This window comes from Copadichromis virginalis, linkage group LG5 (genome assembly GCF_057382275.1).
Source record: "Copadichromis virginalis isolate Kocher_CV1m ecotype Utaka linkage group LG5, C_Virginalis_male_GT1.1, whole genome shotgun sequence".
Classification (NCBI taxonomy): domain Eukaryota; kingdom Metazoa; phylum Chordata; class Actinopteri; order Cichliformes; family Cichlidae; genus Copadichromis; species Copadichromis virginalis.
In genome coordinates, this window is record NC_140622.1 from 2,776,928 (window position 1) to 2,801,579 (window position 24,652).

Sequence of the window (24,652 nt, forward strand, 5' to 3'; positions counted from 1 at the left end):
GTAATATAAATGCACTGCATACTTTTTACTGCACAGCTTTCAGTCCACTTGTTCTAATGGTCAGTGAAAGTTAGTACCACAGTGAAAGTGGAGAAACAATGTTACACATAACAATGTAGAGATTAGACAAATGACAGATGTGAGAAGGAGTAAAATGTAGGCTAACTCTGTTGCTGTGTAAGCTAGCTTTAGCTATCATCCTGCCATATTGTATGATGATTATTCTGCCATGATTTGTATTTTAGTTAACCATGAGAGCCATACATACTCAAAGTATTATTTCATTACTGTGGAAAGTCATTGAATGTGTCAGGTAAAATATGTGTGTTAAGAAGACACTTGTTGAATGTTGAAACAGCAAAGAAGAATAACTTAGTTTGGAAACTATGGTCCTGAGACTGATGTATCCATGCAGAGAAAATGTGGATTTGGTTGTATCTTTTGTAGCTGATACTCAATACAGTCAGGTGAAGGCAAGAGCTGCTGTCAGTGTCTCATTCATTGCCCCTTACTATTTCCCCTGTTTAAGGGCACAACATTTGGAAGCACCACTAGGATATTTGCCTTGAGGACCACGCCTGAGCTGTAAGAAAAAGCCAGATGACCCAGGCATCAGAAAGGAGCACTGCAAAGCAGCAGAGATGTTACTAGACTGACATTGGCGTTTGTATCCTGAAGTAAACAGTAATCACTAGGAGGCAGCAAAAATCTTTCAAGTCTAATAAACACTCATTTCATTGCCTGTGCTAACTCCTCTGGAGTCTGAAGTAGAGAAGCTACAGCTGAAAATGAAAGAAACACTGTATCAACTGACGGAAGAGCAGCTGATTAAATTATGTGATATACTTCAAATCTCAGGAAAAAAAACTATGTGATTAATAAAATACACAGTCAGTTAGTCTCACATTTAAAGCAACTTGAACATGCAGAGCTTCAACCGCATGAAGGTATGTCACACCTTCTTGATGTCCAGAAGGACATATAAGCAATATACAAATGGAGAGGGCAGTAGAGAAATTAAGACTGCTTCTACACGAAAAAGAGGACAAAATGCATTGCTTAATGAAGAATGGCATGAATCCCCAGCTTAAGGTATTGTTCCAACACCACCGAACGGCTCTATGTAGCACAACAATTATAATAAATGAGGCCAAATAGTAGAGCCTGAGCAAAAAGACAGGTTCACATTTTCCAGTCTTGAAAGGCAAATTGAAAATGGGCTCAGTACCAGACCTGCAGTTAAGGAGTTACAGTGAGGAACATAAGTATTTGAACACCCTGCGATTTTGCAAGTTCTCCCTTTTACAAATTATGGAGAAGCCTAAAATTCACATTGTATTCCCACTGTGAGAGACGGCATTTTAAAAACAATTCAGGAAATCACATTGTATGATTTTTAAAGAATTTATTTGTATAGCACTGTTGCACATAAGTATTTGAACACCTGAGAAAAGCCAATGTTAGTATTTGGTACAGAAACCTTTGTTTACAATTACAGAGGTCAATGTTTCATGTAGTTCTTGACCAGGTGTGGACACACTGCAGGAGGGATTTTGGCCCACTTCTCCATAAAGATCTCCTCTAGATCTGTCAGGTTTCGGGGCTGTCCCTGAGCAACACAGAGTTTCAGCTCCCTCCAAAGATTTTCTATTGGATTTAGGTTTGTAGACTGGCTAGGCCACTCCAGAACCTGGATATGCATCTTACGGAGCCACTCCTTGGTTATCCTGGCTGTGTGCTTCGGGTCATTGTCATGTTGGAAGACCCAACCACAACCCATCTTCAATGCTCTGACTGAGGGAAGATTGTTGCTCAAAATCTCACAATACATGGCCTCATTCATCCTCTCCTTAATACAGTGCAGTGGTCCTGTCTCCTTCAAAGAAAAGTACCCCCAAAGTATGATGTTTCCACCCCCATGCTTCACAGTAAGGATAGTGTTCTTGGGATACAACTCCTCCTTCTTTCTCCTCAAAACACAACGAATTAAGTTTAAACCAGCAAGTTCTATTTTGGTCCCGTCTGACCACATGACTTTCTCCCACGCCTCCTCTGGATCATCCGGATGGTCACTGGCAAACTTCAGACGGGCCTGGACATGTGATGACCTGAGCAGGGGAACCTTCCATGCAATGCATGATATGAGACCATGGCGGTGTAGTGTTCTACCAACAGTGACCTTTGAAACTGTGAGAAAAGTGCCACAGAGTTATACAAACAACTCTCCTCTTAGAGTTAGAATAGTAAAGAGACTCCCTAAAATTTCTTGATCAAGACAACAGAATTGAGGCAGAAAATCCTGTTTGCTTCTCAGGAAGTTAAATCAAGTCTAAAATATGATCCAGCACTAGTCCAGAGTCTTTTCATGCATACTGTCCTGACAAACAAATACTTCAAATGAGCTGTTGTCAGAGAAGGTGAATATTGCAGTTGAGAATGGAAAGGAGAGACAGGATGAAAAGAAACATGCAGCTCCATCATGAGTACCTACTGTAAATACTGTCTAGACCAGTGATTCTCCAGTGGAAAAGAGAAACACGGTCAAAGAAAGAGCAAATAAAAGAAATGTGCGCTGACATGGTACTCCTGAAAGAGTTGAGGGCAGATGACACCACGGTGATTGGCCTCATCAGTGACAACGATGAGGCCGCCTACAGGGAGGAGGTGGATCGTCTGGCTGAGTGGTGCGACACAAACAACCTGCTGCTTAACACCGAGAAGACCAAGGAGCTCATCGTGGACTACAGGAGGAATGCTGACCCACATCCACCCATCCACATTAAGGGGACGGCTGTGGAGCGTGTGAGCAGCTTCAAGTTCCTGGGAGTCCACATCTCCGAGGATCTCACCTGGACGACCAACTGATCCAAGCTGGTCAAGAAGGCTCACCAGCGCCTCTTCTTCTTGAGGACTCTGAGGAAGAACCACCTGTCCTCAGACATCCTGGTGAACTTCTATCGTTGCACCATCGAGAGCATCCTGACCAACTGTATAACAGTCTGGTACGGGAACTGCTCTGCCTCGGACCGGACGGCGTTGCAGAGGGTCGCCGGAGCACCACTTCCTGCCATAAAGGACATCTACAGGAAGCGGTGTCTGAAAAGGGCTGGGAAAATCATCAAAGACCCCAGTCACCCATCACATGGACTCTTCACCCTCCTGCCCTCTGGGAGGCGCCACAGGAGCCTCCGGACTAAGACCACCAGGTACCGGAACAGCTTCTTCCCCACAGCTGTCAGACTCCTGAACTCTGCCTCCTGACATCTGACCCACGTTAAACTCATGGACTGAACATACACACACCCACAACCACCCACACACACACACACAATGGACAACTGTACCCTCATACACACAATAACAAAATGGGCTGAACCACCACTCACAACCACCAGCACTTTATGTAACCACTGTAGAAATTATCCACATATCTCACTTATCTTAACTGCACTACTGTATAGTTCTGTGTAAATAATCATTCTGTACATACGATAATTTTTAATCCTACAACTGTTTATAACTTGCATAGTTCACATTTCTGTATAGCTGTATATCTCAGATTTCTGTATAGTTTTTCATATTTATATCCTGTTCATAGCCTGTACTCACTACAGCCTGTACATACTTATACTTATAGAATATTCATAACATACTTCATACTTCTGGATGGATGCAAACTGCATTTTGTTGCCCTGTACCTGTGACATGTGCAATGACAATAAAGTTTAATTCTATTCTATTCTAATTCTATTCTAAGTTTCCAAAATCAGAGAAGCCATTCTAAAGACAACACCTAAGCTCAGCGCGTGAGCAATCGCACACTGCTGACATGGTCTCCCCACACAGAAAATCTGCGCTGCACACACAAAAAAAATCCAGCCTGAATTGGAATGAAAGTAAATACATGTATTTATTTTATTTCACTGATTTTCTGTTCACGGAGACTGTGTCAGCAGTGCACGATTGCTCACACGCTCAGCTTAGAGGGAACAGTGCCTGCAACCCAACTGCTTTTCCCCATTAAGGCGAAAGAAAATTCATGCTGTTTTATTATTAGCATGTGAGGGGAACAGCACAGTTTCAACAAAGATTTGCACCACAGAAATATTTTCCAGCACCATGCCACCACTCTAGATGCTTTTCATGTGTGAAAGAATGTTACGAATATTGTCAGCACTGCTTCAAGTGTGGGAGATGTGAGCATTTTGTGCAGGTTTCAACGCACCAAGCACCTTTCAAACAAGATAGCATTCTGATCTTCAAGTCTCATGAGAGTAGGGAGAGTAGAAAAGCGCTATATAAGAATCAGTCCATTTACCATTCATGAGAACCCACAGTGGCCTGAAGGACTGAAGGAAGTTCTGCGATACCCTTTTATCAGTAAAGGCTAGTATGACACCAAATATTGTTTACAAAATCCCACGAACCATGACATCGTAGTGCCAAATAGGAATGTTATGGAAACTTTGCGGTCTGTTGGATCAATATATCCTGCTAATATATTGAAAACTGACTGGATACCTACTGCATCAGTCCATTATGCCCAGGCACATCTACCATTGAACACTAGGATCCACCTATCAAGTTGTTAATCAGATGTTAAGAGAAGAATCACAATCATTCTTTAGGTCTGACAACGACATAGGATGTGCTGAGAACTTGCAAACGAACACTTCCATGAAAGATAACGAGCCAGTGACACCGACTTATCTCTCTGTACCAAAGCCCTTGTATCAGGAGATGAAAAACTACCTGCAGGACTTCTGAGCTCAAGGGTCGATGGAAAAATCCACCTCATCATACTCCTCTCTGGTAGTCTGTAGGATGTCACGACAGTGCTGCAAAGAGTTAGGGAGAATGGAATCAAACTAAAAGCAAGGAAGTGCAATCTGTTTAGAGCAGAAGCAAGGTTACTTGGCGGGATTGTGTCAGCAGAAGGAAGCAGGATAAACCCCACAGATAGCACTGCTATGACTGCTTTGAAAGACAAACAGCCAGGTACTGTTGGTGAATTAAGAGCAATGTTGGGACTGTTCAGTTATTACAAACAATACAGGATTTTGATGGAATCGCCAATTCTCTGTATGACCTGCTCAGTGGACCTGCAGACATTGAGACCCAGCGAAACAAAAGATTAAAGTGGCAGATAAAATAAAACAACAGTAGTTGTCCCTTCAAGTACACATATTTAGTGTAGTGACATGCACCAGTCAGTGGTAGAGCAGTTGATAGACTGTTTAACTCAGCCTCCTGTTATAGGCTTTCCAAAATTTTCAGAGCCATTCATCGTGAAATGTTGCTTTGTGCAATTTCTTGCATTTCTCGTACTTTAACTGCAGTTGAGAAGAATTACCATTTGCGTTCAGAGTTTCTAGCTCTCAAATGGGTGATCACAGAAAAATTCTGCAATTACCTCTATTATGCAACATTCTTCACAGTGTACACCAATAATTATCGACTTACCTACATGCCAAACTGAATACAACAGGGTGACGATGGGTAGCAGAACTGGCAGATTTCCACTTCACGATTAAAATGTGAAGGAAAATGTGGTTGTAGACAGTCTTTCCAGCATGGTGTAGACACGATGAAAGGGTTCATGGAGGAAATTACATGTAATGTGATTGGAGCAGCTACACAGACAGTGGAAAGAATGAATCCAGTGTGTCGTGTCCATGGTCTCAGTTAACTGTGCAGCCATGGCCACAGATGTTTCCATCATACCACTGACAAAAAGCCAGATCAACCAGGAACAAAGAAGTGATCTGATTTGGTGTAACCTAACACAAGAAAAACCATCAAGTTCAGAACTAAAGCACTTCAACTCACAGGTAATATCTAAGACAACAAATTGAAGATGGATGAGAATCTTCTTGCACAAAGAAACAGCCAACCAAAAACAGCTGGTCTTACCAGAAAAACACGAAAGTACAAGACTAAAGGAGATACATGATGAATGGGGCCATCAAGGTGTTGAAATGAATGTTATCGGTTCTACCAGTTCTACTGGCCGCATATGCAACGAGAAGTAGATGATTATGTAATAAAGACAGTCTGTCTGCATAAAACTCAAGATCCATCTCATTACAGCAGTGCACCACTGACTAATATTGTCACTACTTAACCACTGAGACTTCTATCAAGTGATTTCCTACACCACAACAAATGCAAGACAGTTATGAATACATCCTTGTTGTCACTGTTTTACACACTTCAGGTGTATGCTACAACTTCCAAAACAGGTTATACAGCTGCAATCAAAATCCTTAATGACAGCATGAATACATCATAAACACGGTGTTGAATTTGAAAACATGTTGTTTGTACAACTGAAAAACTACTGTGGAGTTGCTGGATCCAGGACTATTCTCTACCATCCCCAAAGGAATGGGCAAGTGGAGCAGTTTTATAGGATACTATTCCAGATGCTGAAACGCTCTCTGAGAAGCAGAAGGCACTAATCAAGAACTAAGTCAATGCACTCAATAGCAAATGGACTCTTCAGCACAGAATTCAATTTGATTCGATTTTTATTTTTCTTGGAGCTTAACACACAGACCCAAAGCACACCACAGTCACTTGTATCACTCTCATGGACCTTTATCAAACGTGAGTGTTGCTTGTCACCTGCTCTGGCCCCTGGAACACAATTGATTATGGTTGCTGGCAACCGTGGCTCAGGGGGTTGGGAAGCGCATCTGTAACCGGCAGGTCGCCGGCTTGATCCCTGGGCTCTCTGTCCTGGTCGTTGTGTCCTTGGGCAAGACACTTTACCCTACTGCCTACTGGTGTTGGCCAGAGGGGCCGATGGTGCGATATGGTAGCCTCGCTTCTGTCAGTCTGCCCCAGGGCAGCTGTGGCTACAACTGTAGCTTGCCTCCACCAGTGTATGAATGTGAGAGTGAATGAATAGTGGTATTGCAAAGCGCTTTGGGTGCCTTGAAAAGCGCTATATAAATCCAATCCATTATTATTATTAATTTTGAGGAAATCCATTATTAAGCTCTTTTTTGAAAAACTCTGTTGTACATGCACAGTGCGTCATTAAGAGAAAAAGTAATTATCTCAAACTGGTTAAGGCTCTGTAAGGCCAGCTAATTCAAAGAAAGCCTGTAGAGCACACTGGCCATTTATATTGTTGGATGTGTTTCAGTGAACATATAAAGAGCAGCTATATTTAAAAGCACTACATTATCTCAACCACAAAAAAGTGACAAAGTGGCTGGATCACACAACATGTAGCTATTGTGGCTTTGTTGTCTACTCTGCTCATTTTCATTTCCTGTGTTGAAACATTGAAGTAAAACAATGAAACAAACAAAATCAGTCTGCACACAAAATACATCTCATTTTGACTTGATCATTAATGTTTGTGACATTCAGGTTAAACATGACATCCTTATGCTTATTACTACACTTACATATTTGACAGTACAGCTAAAAGGTTCCTTGCAGCAGTAATGGTACTAGTTCATGAACTTTCCTGTGGAGACACTTTCAGTTTCAGACAATTCTGATTGGTCACGTGTTTGTAGTTTTTTTGTTGTTTGTTTGTTTGTTTGTTTGTTTTATTTTGTGATTTTTTTTAAAAATGTAATTATTCTTTTAAATTTTTTCATGGTTTTGCAGGATACAGTGGAATCTGTGCACTCAGTAATAATCTCAAAGGCCTTTTTGGTCCCTTGAAAAAGGTTTCTGCGATTAAAAGTTTTTGATAGTGCTGCTTTTTAGGGGACGGACCAGTGGAAGAGAAATTGTTACTTATTAGACTTTTTTGGCCATTTTCATAATATTGTACAAAGTACTAAACAAGAACTATGACTGTATGTGTGTGTATATGTGTGAACATTGTCAGCTGGTACGCTGTGTGCCCTTACAACCCTGTCTGCCTTACAACGGCGCCATCAAGGTCTATCAAGTGCCCAAGATGATCAACCTTATGAGGCCAGAAGTCTTTAAAGACATTGTGTGTCTAAAAGGTGTAATCTGAGAGATTTACAAAATGTGCCCAAAAAATCAGAGCATGTAATTTGCATGCTGTTTATCTGCTACATACTTTTCATAAAGGTACATTTCCATTTCAAGCTCCCTTGGGTCAGATTTCCAAAATATCCTCATGCACTGATTAATGGTGAGGGCACCTCCAAATAATTTTCTAAGATTTTCAGAACCAGTCATTTGAGTAAAGCGATCTGCGGCTCAGTTTTTTAAAGATACAGCGGGGGATATTTGATCCCATTTCTAAGTATGCTCATTTATATTGACATGAACCATTTCTAATTTTTATGGAAAATAAATTACTGTCAACCAGCAACTCAAAGCAACAGCTTCCTTCTCATATTTACTACACTTTAAAAACTGAAACTGGCATTTACTTAAAAATTTTGAGGCAACACTTTTACACTTAAAAATATTGAGTAGGTTGGAAACTAGTCAAATCTGTTCAATATACTTGATCAATTGAATAACTAAAGCTTAAACATATTAAGTTGAAATCAATAATTGTAGTTGTTACACAAACATGAAAAAATTGAGTAAATAACACTGACATGCTTGGTCAATGTAACTGAATATAGATGGTCAGTTGATCCAAAATTTTGTTCCATTTACTTAATATTATAAACTGAACGTAATCAAAATTGTACTTAATATTAAATATGTTAAATAGCCTGCATTTGTATAGCGCTTTACTTTGTCCCTATGGACCCCAAAGCGCTTGACACTACATCCAGTCATCCTGAAAGTGTGTGTGAATCATTTAGTCATTCACACACACATTGTTGACGACATGCTACATTGTAGCCACAGCTGCCCTGGGGCCCTCTGACCACCACCAGTAGGCAGTAGGCAACCAGTAGGTGACCGAGACTGTCGGTGCCGGGGCTCCAACTGGCAACCTTCCGATTACAAGACGAACTGCCAACTCTTGAGCCAATTATTGTATTTCACTGGTAGTCTAAGTCTGAAAAACCAAACAAACTAATATGTAGTTGTGTGTTTCATAATACATGTATGAAAAATGACCACGTTAACATTTTTCCAAACGAAATTTAATTTTCATAAACATGGAAATAACTCGAAATAAACAAGCACTAAAAAGACAAGAGCCTTTTCCCTTTTAGCTCAAAGCCTCACATACTTGAAGGATAGATGTCAAACCAGGACAGCAAACACAAAAGCTCAGAATATTTAAAAAACAAAACGAACGAAACAATGGAAAAGGCTCATGGTACTCAATTACTCTACGTTATCGTGTTTTACTTACACTTTTCAGTTGTAGTTGCTGACAATAAATAATACTGATTTGAATAATTAATGATTTTAGTACAAGATACTGATGAGTATAGATACGTATTTCTCAAATGTTTTGATTCAATTTTAAACAAAAATATTAAGTACATGCAAAGAAGGTATTCTGTAAACCAGATACTAAATTTATTGTCTGAGATAAATGTAAATAAATACCTTAATTTAACACAAACACATATGTTAACATTTTAGACATTTATTTCAACTCATCAAACTCAAATAATTACTAAAATGATATTCATAGATTTTATTAGGCTCATCTAACTTATATTTATAGTGATAGTTACTAAGCCTCTGAATTCCTTTTTAGAGTGTACATGATTAAGGTCTGGAGACTGATGAGGCCAATCCGTGACCTTAATGTACTTTTTTGTTCTCAGTGTGATGCTTAAAGACCTATCCACAACCTATCTTCTGTCTTCTAGCTGTTGGAGGTTCGCATCCAGGATTCTACAGTAGATGGCTCGTTGATGTGATGGTGTCTTCCCATACCCTCAGCAGAACAATAGCCTTAAATCCTGTTTTTACCTCAGTATACACACACACACACACACACACACGCACACACACACACACACACGACTCTCTGCCATCTCCGGCCCACGCCTGGTGTTTGCTCCCTTCCTGCGTGACTCTCCGGGTCCGTCGCTCGCTGTTTCCGTTCCGGGTCCTCGGTCATCGGCTCTCCTACAGCCACGGATCCGCAGATTTGGTGCTATAAACTCTAACCTACGCCCACTCACCCGCATATCAACCCCGATGACAGCTACTGATCTCACCTTATCTATGGCTTTGATCAACACTCGATCCCTCTCCAATAAGACGTTTCTGCTCAAGGATTTTTTCTCTTCTTACGACTTGGATTTTATGTTTCTGACGGAGACCTGGTTACGCGCTGGTGAGACTGTGGCTTTCTCTGAGCTTCTTCCTCCAGGCTGTTGTTTTTTAAACACTCCCAGGTCCTCTGGCAAAGGCGGAGGCCTCGCCTGTGTTTTTAAATCTGTTTATGACTGCCATCAGATTTCTTTTTCCTCTTTTTCCAGCTTTGAACTACAGCTTTTTAAACTAAACTCATCCACTCCGTTACTGATTGCAGTGGTATATCGTCCTCCCAAATTTAACAAGGACTTCATCAGTGAGTTTGGGGAATTCCTTTCAGGGCTTTCAGTAGATTTCGATCATTTTCTTATTGTTGGTGACCTGAATATTCATGTGTGCTGTCCATCTAAACCCCTGGTTAGAGACTTTGTTTCACTGTTGGATTCCTTCAACCTTACTCAGTGTGTGTCTGGTTCCACACATGAGAAGGGTCACACTTTGGACCTTGTCATGTCTCACGGCTTGGGTATCCACATCTCTGAAATTTGTGAGAGTGCGTGTATCTCCGATCATTTTCCTGTTCTATTTTCTGCCACTGCACATTGTTCTGATGCTGCAGTTAAACCTCCTTCACGCCGTCACCGGATCATCAATACCCATGTACCATCTCAGTTTTCTGCTGCTTTTAGCAACTCTGAGCTCTCCACGGTGGACTGGATTGATTCCTTGTGTGCAGAAGATTTAACTGCTCTTTTCAACTCAACATGTACTTCTATTTTGGACCTCATCGCTCCCCTAAAAACACTCCGTCCCAAAGCTCACGCTGAACCCTGGATTACAGACTCTGTTCGTGCTCTCAGGCGCACCTGTAGGTGTGCTGAGAGAAAATGGAAAAAGGACAAGCTGCACATTTCTTTTAATATCCTCAGAGACTCTCTTTTAACCTATCAGAAAGCCGTTAAAGAGGCCAAGTCCTCCTACATATCAAACCTGGTTAGCAGTAGTGTCCATAAACCTCAGACTCTGTTTCGTGTTTTAAATTCCATTGTAAATCCTTACACATCCACCAGCCTCACACCTTCTGCCACCCTCTGTAATGACTTTCTAAAGTTCTTTGTAAACAAGATTTCCTCCCTGCAGTCTGTCATTCCATCTTCACCTTCCAATCCCTGTGTTTTGTCTTTGTGCCATTCTGCCTTTAATCAGTTCGAACCAATCTCTCTCTCTCAGCTGCATGAAATAGTCTGCAAGGTTAAGACTACCAACTGTTCCACCGATGCTATCCCCTCTCGGCTTCTGAAGCAGGTTCTGGACTCAGTCGGACCTTTCCTTCTGGTCCTGATCAATGCCTGCCTCAGTTCTGGTTGTTTTCCAACACCCTTCAAGCACGCTGTTGTTCAACCTCTCCTTAAAAAGCCTAATCTAGATCCATCCCTACTCTCTAACTATAGGCCCATTTCCAACCTCCCTTTTCTGTCTAAAGTACTGGAACGAGCCGCCCTCACGCAGCTCCAGCTATTTCTTGACAATAACAATCTCTATGAGAAGTTCCAGTCTGGTTTTAGAGCTCGGCATAGCACAGAAACCGCCCTTCTGAGAGTTTTTAATGATTTGCTTTTAACTGTTGACTCTGGTTGTGCTGCTGTCTTAGTAACCCTGGACCTGACAGCAGCCTTCGACACTGTTGATCACAACATACTGCTATCCCGCCTTCAACATTGTGTCGGTTTAAACTAGAAGGAGTTTCTGTGGTGGGACACACAGGAGCTGCGTGCACGAACAGTCCCAGAAACCACAACAAATTTCCATTGTTGCCAAAAGGGCTTGTGGGGACCAAAAGCACAGGCCAAATTCAAATCAAAGGCAACCATTTCAACTGTCTTCTTGATTCTGGCTCTCAGGTTACTACGATTCCTTTTTCCTTCTATAATACTTACCTTTCAGACCATCCAATCAAACCACTGGATGATCTGTTGGAAGTAGAAGGAGCAAATGGACAAGCCGTACCTTACCTGGGATACATTGAGATTAACATGACGTTCCCAGCTAATTTTCTTGGTTCATCCATTAATGTTGATACACTTGCGCTTGTCGTGCCTGACGTCCAGCAATCACCCCCAATGATACTTGATGGTACCAACACTCTTGACGTTGCGTACAGCAAACACTGTGATACCCTCGCTGAGCAGTCATTCCTGCCATCTGGTTCCGGTTACATTGCAGTTTATAAAATCCTCCAGTGTCGCCACATCCAGAATTCAAATGACCAGTATGCTCCTGTAATCTTAAAGTCAGACCAACCGCATACGATTACTGCCGGCCAAACCACTGTCCTTGAGGGATGCCTGGTCACAAGGCTATTCCAAGGTGAGAAAGCAGTTATTCTGGAACAACCCACCTCCAGTTCTCTGCCTGGTGGACTCCTAGTAAAAACCTGCCTTGTGGACTTACCTAAACGTCGGCCATATTCTCTGCCTGTTGTAGTGAGTAATGAGTCCGACCATGAAATCCACATTCCAGCTCGAGCTATTATTGCAGAAATCAGCGCCTTCCAAGAGGTCATTTCCAAAGAGCAACCCACCCAGTATTCAGACCAGTCTATAGAGTCGTTACCTCCATCTCAACCACCATACAACTTTGGAGATTCCCCCTTAACTCCAGACTGGAAAGAACGCATTGTTCAAAAACTCAACACTATTCCTGAAGTATTTGCCAAACACGATCTGGATTTCGGCAGGACCAACAAAGTTAAACACCAAATCAAATTGTCCGATCCAACTCCTTTCAAGCAAAGACCACGACCAATTCACCCTCAAGATCTTGATGCTGTCAGGAAGCACCTGCAAGAACTTCTTGACTCTGGCGTTATCAGAGAATCTGACTCACCATTTGCCTCTCCAATTGTGGTTGCACGCAAAAAGAACGGCAGTATACGTCTTTGTATTGACTACCGCAAACTCAATCTGCAAACAATCAAAGATGCTTATGCTCTGCCTAAACTGGAAGACACCTTCTCCGCACTTGCAGGATCAAAGTGGTTCACGGTGCTAGACCTCAAGTCGGGTTACTACCAAATCGAAATGGAGGAGAAGGATAAGGCAAAGACTGCCTTTGTCTGCCCAGTAGGATTTTGGGAATTTAATCGGATGCCACAAGGGATTACCAACGCACCAAGCACTTTCCAACGGCTGATGGAAAAATGCATGGGAGAATTAAATCTAAAAGAAGTCTTGGTTTTCATTGACGATCTCATTGTCTTTGCACCAACTCTTGAGGAACATGAAGCTCGCCTGATGAAAGTTCTCACCAGACTCAAAGATTTTGGCTTGAAGATTTCACTTGAGAAATGCATGTTCTTCCAGACATCGGTGAAGTATCTGGGCCATGTAGTGTCCCAGGCTGGTGTTGAAACTGATCTGGGCAAGATTTCCACACTCACTTCTTGGCCAGTGCCAAAAAACTTGAAGGAATTAAGATCTTTCCTTGGTTTTGCTGGGTACTACAGACGTTTTGTCCAGGGATATTCGGCCATTGTCAAGCCGTTACATGAACTCACTGCTGGTTATCCACCTTCTCAGAGGAAACTGAGACGAACTGTAAAGCCAGAGAATTACCTCAACCCCAAAGAGCCATTTGGAGGACGATGGACGCAAATGTGTCAACAAGCTTTTGAGTCCATTATTGACAAACTCACTTCTGCCCCAGTTCTGGCATTTGCTGATCCCCAGAAACCATACACACTCCACACTGATGCCAGTGCCACAGGTCTTGGTGCGGTGCTGTATCAAGAGCAGGATGGAAAAAACAGAGCTGTAGCATATGCCAGCAGAGGTCTTTCCCGGAGTGAGTCAAAGTATCCCGCCCACAAATTGGAGTTTCTTGCTTTGAAGTGGGCGGTGACTGAAAAATTCCACGACTACCTTTATGGTGCTCAGTTTACAGTTGTGACAGACAGCAACCCATTAACATACCTCTTATCATCAGCAAAACTTGACGCTACCGGTTACAGATGGCTTTCAGCTTTGTCCACTTTCACCTTCAAATTAATCTACAGAGCAGGAAAGCAGAACTCGGATGCTGATGGTTTGTCTCGCCGACCTCATGGTGAACTGTCTGATGATCCTCTGTCACAGAAAGAACGTGAGCGAATCTGGAGATTTGCATGGCGACATCTCAATGAACCAGATTATGTCTCTATTGACCAGCATACCATCAAAGCAGTTTGTATGTCATCTGATGTACAGTTCAAGCACGGATCCTGATCTTGCTCTGGTGTTATCCATGTCTGTCAATGTCGACAGTCTGCCTGACAGTTTCACGGACGACATCCAGTTCACCTCCATGGTACTCCCCCAAATCTCAACAGCTGACCTTGCAGCCAAACAACGCCTTGACCCTGTCATCCTGCATGTCATAGCTCAGGTTGAACGAGGCGAGTCACCACCGCCATTCCTGAGGGAAGAACTTCCCGATCTACCTCTATTACTGCGAGAAGTAAATAAACTGGAGCTCCATAACACCCTTCTCGTCAGGAAGAGACAAGTGGGAAGTGACTTCGCATACCAGCTAGTGCTACCTGAGGAATATCGACCAGTTGTACTTAACCACCTACATGATCAAATGGGTCACATGGGAATTGACAGAACGCTGGACTTGGTCCGTTCCCGGTTTTATTGGCCTAAGATGACAAGTGATGTGGTCAATAAAATAAGACAGTGCGAAAGATGCGTGAGACGCAAATCCCCATCTGAACGAGCCGCACCTCTGGTCAATATCAAAACCTCTCATCCCATGGAACTGGTGTGCATGGATTTTCTCTCTGTGGAACCAGATCGTGGAGTCAAAGACATACTTGTCATAACTGACCATTTCACAAAATATGCCATTGCTGTGCCAACACCAAACCAGAAAGCCAGGACTGTTGCCAAATGTTTATGGGACAACTTTCTTGTGCATTATGGTATCCCAGAACGTTTGCACAGTGACCAAGGCCCTGACTTTGAATCCAGAATCATCCGAGAGCTTTGTGAAATGGCTGGGATCCACAAAATAAGAACCACTCCATACCATCCAAGAGGCAATCCTGTTGAACGGTTTAACCGAACATTACTGGATATGCTAGGAACACTCACAGCTCAACAGAAATCCCATTGGAAAGATTTTGTAAAACCCCTGGTGCATGCATACAATTGCACAAGAAACGATGTTACAGGTTTTTCACCATATGAGCTTATGTTTGGCCGCCAACCTCGCTTACCGGTGGACTTGGCCTTTGGACTACCCCTTGCCAAAGAAGGATCAACATCCCACACACAATATGTGGACAAACTAAAGTCCCACCTAGAAGAAAGTTACAAGCTGGCCATCGAAAACTCAGAAAAGGTGATGAAACGTAACAAAAACAGATTTGATAAAAATGTCACTGCATCACAGCTGAATGTTGGAGACAGAGTTCTTGTGAGGAACGTGCGGCTAAGAGGCAAACACAAGCTTGCAGATAAATGGGAGTCATCTGTGTACATTGTAGTGAAGAAAGCCGGCACTCTTCCTGTGTATACAGTTTGACCCGAAGGCCAAGACAAGCCCCTGAGAACTTTACATCGAGACCTCCTACTGCCCTGTGGGTATTTACCACCTGAAAAGGAAATGCTTACTAAGCAGAAGAGGAAAATGCCTGTCTTACCCGTGTCTCCTGTACGTGCTGATGATGCTGATAACAATGACGAAGAGGAACTAATCTCATACCTACCTGTTCCCTTCTCTGCTGAACCTGTCACCTTCACAACAACCATCGACTTACCCAATACTCCGCAACCTGTGCCACTTATCAACCAGCCCGATGTCCCTGTAGTATTGGCTACAGAGGAAGAGAATGCTATCCTCTCAGAGGAACCTGTACCTGCTGAAGAGGAACAAGTTATTGCTAGCGGAACCGTGGAAGCTGGCTTTGAGCCAGTTGATCTTGTCGAAACTTCTCACGATGAAGAAAGTCTGTCTTCTGATTCGGAAGGATCCAGAAGTAACTTGTCACAACACTCACCTACTGAATCAGAGCCTCTCAGTCCTGAGGCAGAACCACCCTTGAGGCATTCAACCCGCACCAGGAATCCTCCTGATCGGCTGCAATACATCAAGCCTGGTAAGCCTCTGTTAAAGAGCGTTCAGACCTTCCTGCATGGGTTAAGTTCTGTCTTCTCCTTCGCTCTTCAAGACGATGAAGAAGAGGAGACGATGCCTTCACACCTCAGCCAACCAGTCATTCGCTGCCAGCCTAGTCCATGTACGAGGACGTCCATGAGATTAGGGGGGGAGAGTGTAACCACGGTAACTTCTGACCCCACTTCCGCCAGTCCCTTTATTGTGGCGGGAATGAATCCTGTATAAGTTCCGGGTCAATCAGCTGCATGTCCCTGCTCCTCTGGCTGCTGTTGTCCCTGTGGTTGGCGTACTTGTCAGATCACGACAAATTTTGCACTACAGGCCAGTTGACAGCGTGCAATAACCCGGCCGATTCATTCATCTTTACACTACCTCACACTCGACTCAACGGTCAGGTTCTTTTTTTGTTCTCCCGCGATCAGCCCTGATCAGCGCGAGATGGCGAGCCACCCGACCACCGCTACGTTGCGGTAGGAATTGTGAACCTATGGACTGAATCACAAATTGTTGACACATGACCTATCACAGGTCCATGGAACTAAACTAAATCACATACTGGACTACACCTCATCCCACCTCCTTTTGGAACCTACTAAGCTGTTTTGTATTGTCAACATTATTTTTGTTTGTGATATATATGCATATGTTTTTATTTCTTTTGTACATCCGTCTATACACTTCCCATAACAAACATAATATATATATATTTGAGCTCTACTTTTGTTTCCTGTGTTTTATTCACACCCTCAGGCTCCATAATCGAATCTTAATCTGATAGCTCATTGTCTATGAGGCTGCAGTCAGGCGCCCTGGTCCTTTAACCGCGTTACAACAGCACTTTGGTCAGCCTTGGTTGTTTTTAAATGTGCTCTATAAATAAACTTGACTTGACTTGACTTGACTTGACTTGACACACACGTTTGTGTGTGTGTGTGTTCAGGATCCCCATAGGGGACCGGTCCCATTGTGCTTTTAACAACAACGGAGACAAGTAGAAACTGCTGCATATAAGAATGAACAAGTGAAATGCGGTTATCAATTGAAAAGCCATCATAGTGGCTAAGATGAACAGGTACATGGTTAAATATGTACTGTAAGTAGGGCACAGAAAGGAACTGGCAGGAATAACAGAAGGACAAAGCACAGATACAGATAGAGCAGTCGCCCATGACAGTAAGACCAGACTGACCAACCTGTGCACTACCTACAAGAAGGCCTATGACTCAATGCCACACATGGATCCTGGAATGTCTACAACTCCACAAGATTAACAGGACTCTAAGAGTCTTTATCAGAAGTCTGACCAACACTAGAGGCCAACTTACAGCAAATTGCATCAAGTGTGGGATTTACCATGCTCTGTCCCCACTGCTATTCTACATATGCCTTCACCCTTAGTGAAAGCATTGACAAGACTGGCATGTGGATATTGATTATGGAATGGAGCAATCCTCAGCCACCTCCTCTACATGAAAAATAAATGATGGTCTAGCTCAGGGGTGTCAAACGTACGGCCAGCGTGCCAGATCAGGCCCGCAAGCGGGTTTAATCTGGCCCGTGAGATGATTTTGTAAAGTATAAAAATGAGCAGCAATTTTTCAATAAAGAAAGTGCTTTTCCAATTGTGTCCATTGGATGGCGCAATAGCAATTGTGAGCTACTTTGTTTTGCCTGTGAAATTTAAACCTGATGTGCTTTGGCACCCTCATTGCCCCAATATGTCTCTGTCAAAAAAGAGAAAAGTGGATGCAGAGTGCAGAGTGTTCCAAGAAAAATGGTCATCCTCCTATTTATTCACGGAAGTGAAAGCTGTAAGTTTGGTGTGTTCCCAGCATGTTGCAGTGCTGAAAGAATATAACCTCCGTCGCCACTATGTGAGTCTTCATGCCAACAAATATGACAACTTTCAAGGACAGCAGAGAAGAGTGAAGGTGAATGAACTGTTGGCGGAAACAGTAGCAGACATCAGTGACACTGCAGTGAAAGCTAGCTACCTCGTTGCTAACGAAATTGCACTAGCTTCCAAACCATTTAGTGAGGGTGAATTTGTACAAACATGTATGATGAAGGCATCGGAGATTGTGTGCCCTGAAAAGCGCCAGGCCTTTGCAAATATCAGCCTGACAGGAAACACGGTTGCCGACAGGATTTCTGATCTTTCAGTGGATTTGGACAGACAGTTGAAGCCAAAAATAAAGTCATTTATTGTGTTTTCAGTTGCAATTGATGAAGGCACGGACATTACAGATGTTGCACAACTGGCAATTTTCATCCGCGGAGTTGATGACACATTGACCGTCACCGAGGAGTTCGTGGAGTTGGTACCGATAACAGATACAACGACCGCAGCTGATATTTTCACCCCACTCGTCGGCGCGCTGGACAGGGTCGGAGTGGACTGGTCCCGCGCTGTCAGCCTGGCTACAGATGGTGCGCCCTCAATGATCGGGAAGAAAGCAGGCGTTGTAAAAAAGTTCAGAGATAAAGTGCAATCTGCAAATGCAGGACATGATTTTTGGACTTTTCACTGTATTTTGCACCAGGAGGCTTTGTGTTGCAAGTCACTGAAAATGGATAACGTCATGAAGGTGGTCATCCAAACTGTTAATTTTATCCAGAAGCCTCAATCACCATCAGTTTGACAGTCTTCTCAGAGAGAAAGACCACATCTATGACCTGCCATACCACACTGAGGAAAGATGGTTGAGCCGAGGTGCTGTGCTGAGGCGTTTCTTTGATTTACGAGAAGAAATTGTTTTTTGCTCGCCGTTCACCGTGAATCCCTCTGATCTGCCCGTCCGGATCCAACTTGAAATAATAGACTTGCAGTGTGACTCGGATTTGAAGGGCAAATTTGCCGCAGCTGGCTTGAACACATTCTATCAGAATCTCTTGCCAGGTTACCCCAACTTGACAGCCCTCGCTGCAAAACTGTTGAGCATGTTCGGAACCACGTATCTTTGTGAGCAAGTTTTCTCTGTAATGAGCATAAATAAAACAAAACTGCGCTCAAGGCTCACGCACAGGCACTCGAATCACATCCTGAAGTTAGCTGCCGCTCAGGATGTGAAGCCTGATATTGATGAGCTGGTGAAAGCTAAAAGATGCCAGGTATCAGGAGTCAAATAAACGATGCAACCCCACTGAAAGTGCTGCATGACACACCCTGATGTAGTTCTGTGATCTGTGAAACAGTTCTGTGAATCACTGAGGCACTGTGTGCTTGTGTGTTCTTTGTCCTCAGAATTTTCAAATAACTTGAGATGTTTTATGATTAATAGCTATGTTGTGCCTGTACTATTTTGAACATACCGTCCACAGGCTCTAGCTTTATTTTTATGTTGATCGTATTAAAACAAAGAAAACAATCTGAAGTTGTTGTTTTTAAGTTATATATACAATGATTTTACCAGTCCTGCCCACTTGAGAATAGACTTTTCTCCATGTGACCCCTGAACTAAAATGAGTTTGACACCCCTGGTCTTGCTAAACACCAACCAGAATGAATGGCATTGTTGCTGCAGGATACTGTAATAATCAGGCTGGTTTAGTATGCATTGAAATTTGAATAAATCCCCACCAGTGTCACCAGTAAAATACCCCCACCCCATCACACCTCTTTCTCCATGCTTCAAGGTGGGAATCATTCAGGTAGAAACCATCCTTTTCTGCGTCACACAAAAACACACGGGGTGGAACCAAAGATCTCAAATTTGGACTCACTAAAGCACAGATTTCCACTGGTCTGATGTCCAGTCCTTGTGTTTCTGACCCAAACAAATATCTTCTATAAAAGTCTTCCAGGTCCTGAGGCATAAAAACAGCCTCAGACCATCACACTACCACCACCTTGTTTTACTTGATGTATGATGTATGGTATGATGATCCTTTTCTGAAGTGCTATGTTACTTTTATGCCTTCCAAAAAGTTTAACTTTTGTCTCGTCAGGCCACAGACTATTTTCCCAAAATCTTGAGAATCATTATTAAATTCCTTTCTTTTGAATTCTTTTGGCGACAGAGAAAGACTGGACTCAGAGTGGTCACAGCTCAACAAATTATCTTTATTTTACATTTTTGGAAATGGAGGCCTGAACACACGAACACACAAGCTCAGGTCTGAATTCTTTGCCAGCTAAATCCGCGTATGTATATTTTTGCACTATGTCACACCCACACACAGTTGCGATCAAAACAACTCCTTCAGTGTTACTAGTTCCGCTTTTCTGTCTGGTTTCCTGTGTTTCATTAATATGCCTCTGCACTAAGCTTCCCCTTTCTTTACTTCCCCTTACTGAAGTCTTGGTTGCCAGGGCAACCTGTCAACCTCTGACCTAGTTCTTTGTCACCTCTGGGCCTGGTTTATAAAGGCCTCTATTATTAAAATACATAAAACAATATAATCAGAAAATAAGCATTAAGAATACATATTTATTTCTTAACATCATCAAGATGTTTTCTGGAAAAACTGAGATGAGCCTTCATCTTCCTTTTGGTCAGCAGTATTGGAACTCGACCATGCAGGCTATTTTTCCCAGTCTCTTTCTTATGGTGGAGTCATGAACACCGACCTTAACTGAGGCAAGTGAGGCCCGGAGTTCTTTGGATGTTGATCTGGGGTCTTTTGTGACCTCTTGGATGAGTTATTTCTAGGTCTTGAGCTAATTTTGGTTGGCCGGCCAAGTCTGGAAAGGTACACCACTAGCTCTCACTGTGGTTTGCTGGAGTCCCACAGCTTTAGAAATGGCTTTGGCCTTTTCCAGACTGAGATCTCAGATTTACTTTGTTTGTCATTTGTTCCTGAATTTCCTTGGTTCGCAGCATGATGTTGCATGATGCTTTTAAGGATCTTTTGGTCTACTCTACTTAGTCAGCCAGATCGTATTTAAGTGATTTCTTGATTGGGAAAATGTGTGGTAATAATCAGGCCTGGGTGTGGCTAGAGAAATTGAACTCAGCTTTCAAAGGATGTGATACGTCACAATTAATTTATTTTAGAACAGGTGGCTGAACAGCCAATCGGTTGCATGCAAACTAATGACACCACATTTTAGCACCTGCTCAGATTGTTTTGGAATCCCAGCCGAGCTGGCACTATTTTATTACCTGGTACCAGGTACTATAACCTAATAGAAAACCCTGAAAACATGGCAAACTGCAGCGAGTAGGTACTAGTGGAAAAGGGGCTTACGTAACAAACAAAATGTCAGCAAGTTATCAAATAATTATTTTCCCACTGTATAGTTATATACTTTTTGAGTTTATTAAATAGAAATCTAATAAATAAATAAAAAACACTGATTGGTATGCGTTTATGGCTGATTACTGAAAATCACTGACTGATGCAATCCCATAAACTTACAATTACTATATTAAAAATACATAAGCGTAAGTGCTGGTTTGTGGAAGACTCCGTGTTGCCTCGCCATCTTGAATACATTCGCGAAGATGTGAATCACTGTTTGACCTAATCGCTTTTTCTCCAATGGAAGAAATTTTTAATTTGTGTCTAAACCTTTAAGAGTCTCAAGAAATGAAGGAGCATACCTGTGTTATCATCTAAGATGGAGTCCCATTGTTAGCAGATTAGACATGCAATGCTTTTTTTTGCTATGTTTCCCAGTGTAACAATGTTAGATCTGCTTCAAAGAAGGTTTTGGTAACAACAGCTAGCAGGACTGATGAAGACACCCGTGCTTACCGACAGAAAAGTTAAGGATATCTTCAGCCTCATCCAAAGTAAATAGATGTGAACACATTGATAGCGAAGGTAAACAGCACACTGACAGCGTATACTTGGTACAGATGAGCAGTGAACACAGTTTTTGTCCTACAGCGTCTGCTTTAATTTGAATATACAAGGGGAATAAAACAGAATTCAGTTGACTGCAAAGTGCAATCTGATGACATCTGAGATTTTACACACTGCAACTTTAAACCAGCATGGCTTCTTCAATTCTACATAGAACCAAAGTCTATAGACTCCCCTAACATGGATGAGAGAAGCCAGCTGAATTCTCCTGTGTCCAATATACTGACTATGAGAAATAACTGCACTTACTGTCGAATTTATCCCAGATCTGTATATAAAGTTGCACCACAACAGAGAACACAATGTTTTGGCCAACGTATGTATTTCTTATCTAGTTTAAGGAATACACATGTATCACAAGTATTGTCATATTTTCAACTTCGTTTTTCTTTATATGCCTAGTGCAGCAAAATTATTTTGGTACATTATTAATATTGCTGTCTTCCCTTTTTTTCTTGTCTGTCCATTTCCTTCCCAGGACCAGTACCAGTTCCTATACAGGACTCTACTTAGGCCCATCAGTGTCAACGTGAATGGTTTGGGTCTTCTGGCCAGAGATTTTAATGAGACAATACTGACTGTGTCAGACCGGTCCGAGAGTATGGAGCTGTTGGTCTGAAACAGGCTCTTCAGAACAAGGAGCTCTGCTGAAGAGCCTGTCCCGTGGATCCAAAACACCTGTGTTGTTCCTGAGCCCATAAAAGAAGCACTTATCTTTGAAAAACGTCAAGGAACTATCGTGGACAGGACTTTCCAATGCCTTTTTCGCCAGACTCTTGGTTAAAATTAATAACCTGATTACTTTTTTACACAGATATAAAGTTTTGATATTTATTTTTTTTCACCAATTTATGTCTTATTGTTCTCCTACTGAAGGGTTTACACCTGTTTTTAAGTTTCACAACAGTGTCAGTGGGCAGCGAGAAACACTTTTTGTCTTTTCTTGTTTGCACTATTCAGTGTAGTGTTACAGCCTACATATACTAAAGCAGACTCACTTGGATTTTCCTCAATCAGACTTTTTTTATGGAGACATTTCAGGGCTTTGACTTGTTAAGCCAACCGCTTCTGTGAAGGACATCACAAGTTTTCTGTCTCTATAACAAGATGTCTGACTTCTGCTCATCATGACGTCCTACACCATGCTCACACATCATGTTACTATTCATTAATCACAAGATTAATGGGAAGAAGCTCATGGAAGGATGACCATGAACAAGTATTTATTTAAACTGATTTATTTATTGTTTCCATTGTTTTGTTGTTACACCATTATTCACATCCAAATTAGGATACCTATGTGGTGTAACCACTGCTACTGTGAACTTTTATGGTTAATTCTTTGTATAATTCATAATATGCTTTTTAATATATGGGAGTACCGTATGTATACATATATAAATATATCCTTATCATAATAACTTTGTGATTTTTGTACACGTCCTTTGTGGCCTCCTGAATCAGACTGATTTCCATCATGTCCTATAGATTACTATTCTGCTACTCACAGCTGATTCAGCCAAACGAAGGTGGACTTCTTTAGTCCTCTATATTCTTGTATGCTGCTATGTCATCTGCACTCTCTCTCTCTCGCTCTCTCTCTCTCTCTCTCACACACACACACACACACACACACACACACACACACACACACACACACACACACACTCACACACACATATATGTAGAGAGAGATTCACACAAATATTGACCACAAACACATGATATTCCTTTGAAAAGGATTTTTGTTTTCATCCTGACAGCCAAGCATCAGTTAAGAACACAAACAGGTAGAGCTCACAAGCACCTGATGTACAGGGTGGGCCATTTATATGGCTGGTGATGGTTGGTGATATTAAAGTCCTGTTTGTGGCACATTAGTATATGTGAGTGGGCAAACTCCTCAAGATGGGTGGTGACCATGGTGACCATTTAGAAGTCGGCCATCTTGGATACAACTTTTGTTTTTTCAATAGGAAGAGGGCCATGTGACACATCAAACTTATTGGTAATGTCACAAGAAAAACAATGGTGTGCTTGGTTTCAACATAACTTTATTCTTTCATGAGTTATTTACAAGTTTCTGACCACTTATAAAATGTGTTCAATGTGCTGCCCGTTGTGTCGGATTGTCAATGCAACCCTCTTCTCCCACTCTTCACACACTGATAGCAACACCGCAGGAGAAATGCCAGCATAGGCCGTAGTTTCAGGTGCTGCACATCTTGTATCTTCACACCATAGACAATTGCCTTGTCTATGGTGTGCTTGGTTTCAACGCAACTTTATTCTTTATTCTTTCATGAGTTATTTACAAGTTTCTCTTTGTTCACAGCCATTGACATGTCGAAGAGGTTAACATGTGAGGAGCGGATCAAAATTGTGTTGATATCTGGTGAACACAGTAACCGGGTCATTGCAGCAGATTTCAATGCAAGACACGTACGAGACCACCCATCTCCCATGCTACAGTTAGCAAACTGCTTGCTAAGTTTTGTGATATTAGCTACTCAGAAATGGCACCCTTACAAACTCCAGCTACTGCAGCATCTCA

General features: G+C 42.2%; 1 protein-coding gene across 2 annotated transcripts in view; it reads left to right on the plus strand.

The window, feature by feature from the left end:
* Positions 1 to 23,760, plus strand: part of LOC146708743 (receptor-type tyrosine-protein phosphatase gamma-like) — a 372,141-nt gene extending 348,381 nt beyond the window's left edge. The window contains exon 13 of one of the 2 annotated variants that reach the window (XM_085455573.1): positions 22,577 to 23,760. In XM_085455573.1, the coding sequence (XP_085311699.1) occupies positions 22,577 to 22,611 (35 nt within the window). In that variant the 3' untranslated portion in view covers positions 22,612 to 23,760. Of the gene's footprint in view, positions 1 to 529; positions 1,406 to 22,576 lie in introns of those variants that run through there. The other variant, XM_085455574.1, reaches the window with a different exon arrangement.
* Positions 23,761 to 24,652: the final 892 nt, after the last annotated feature.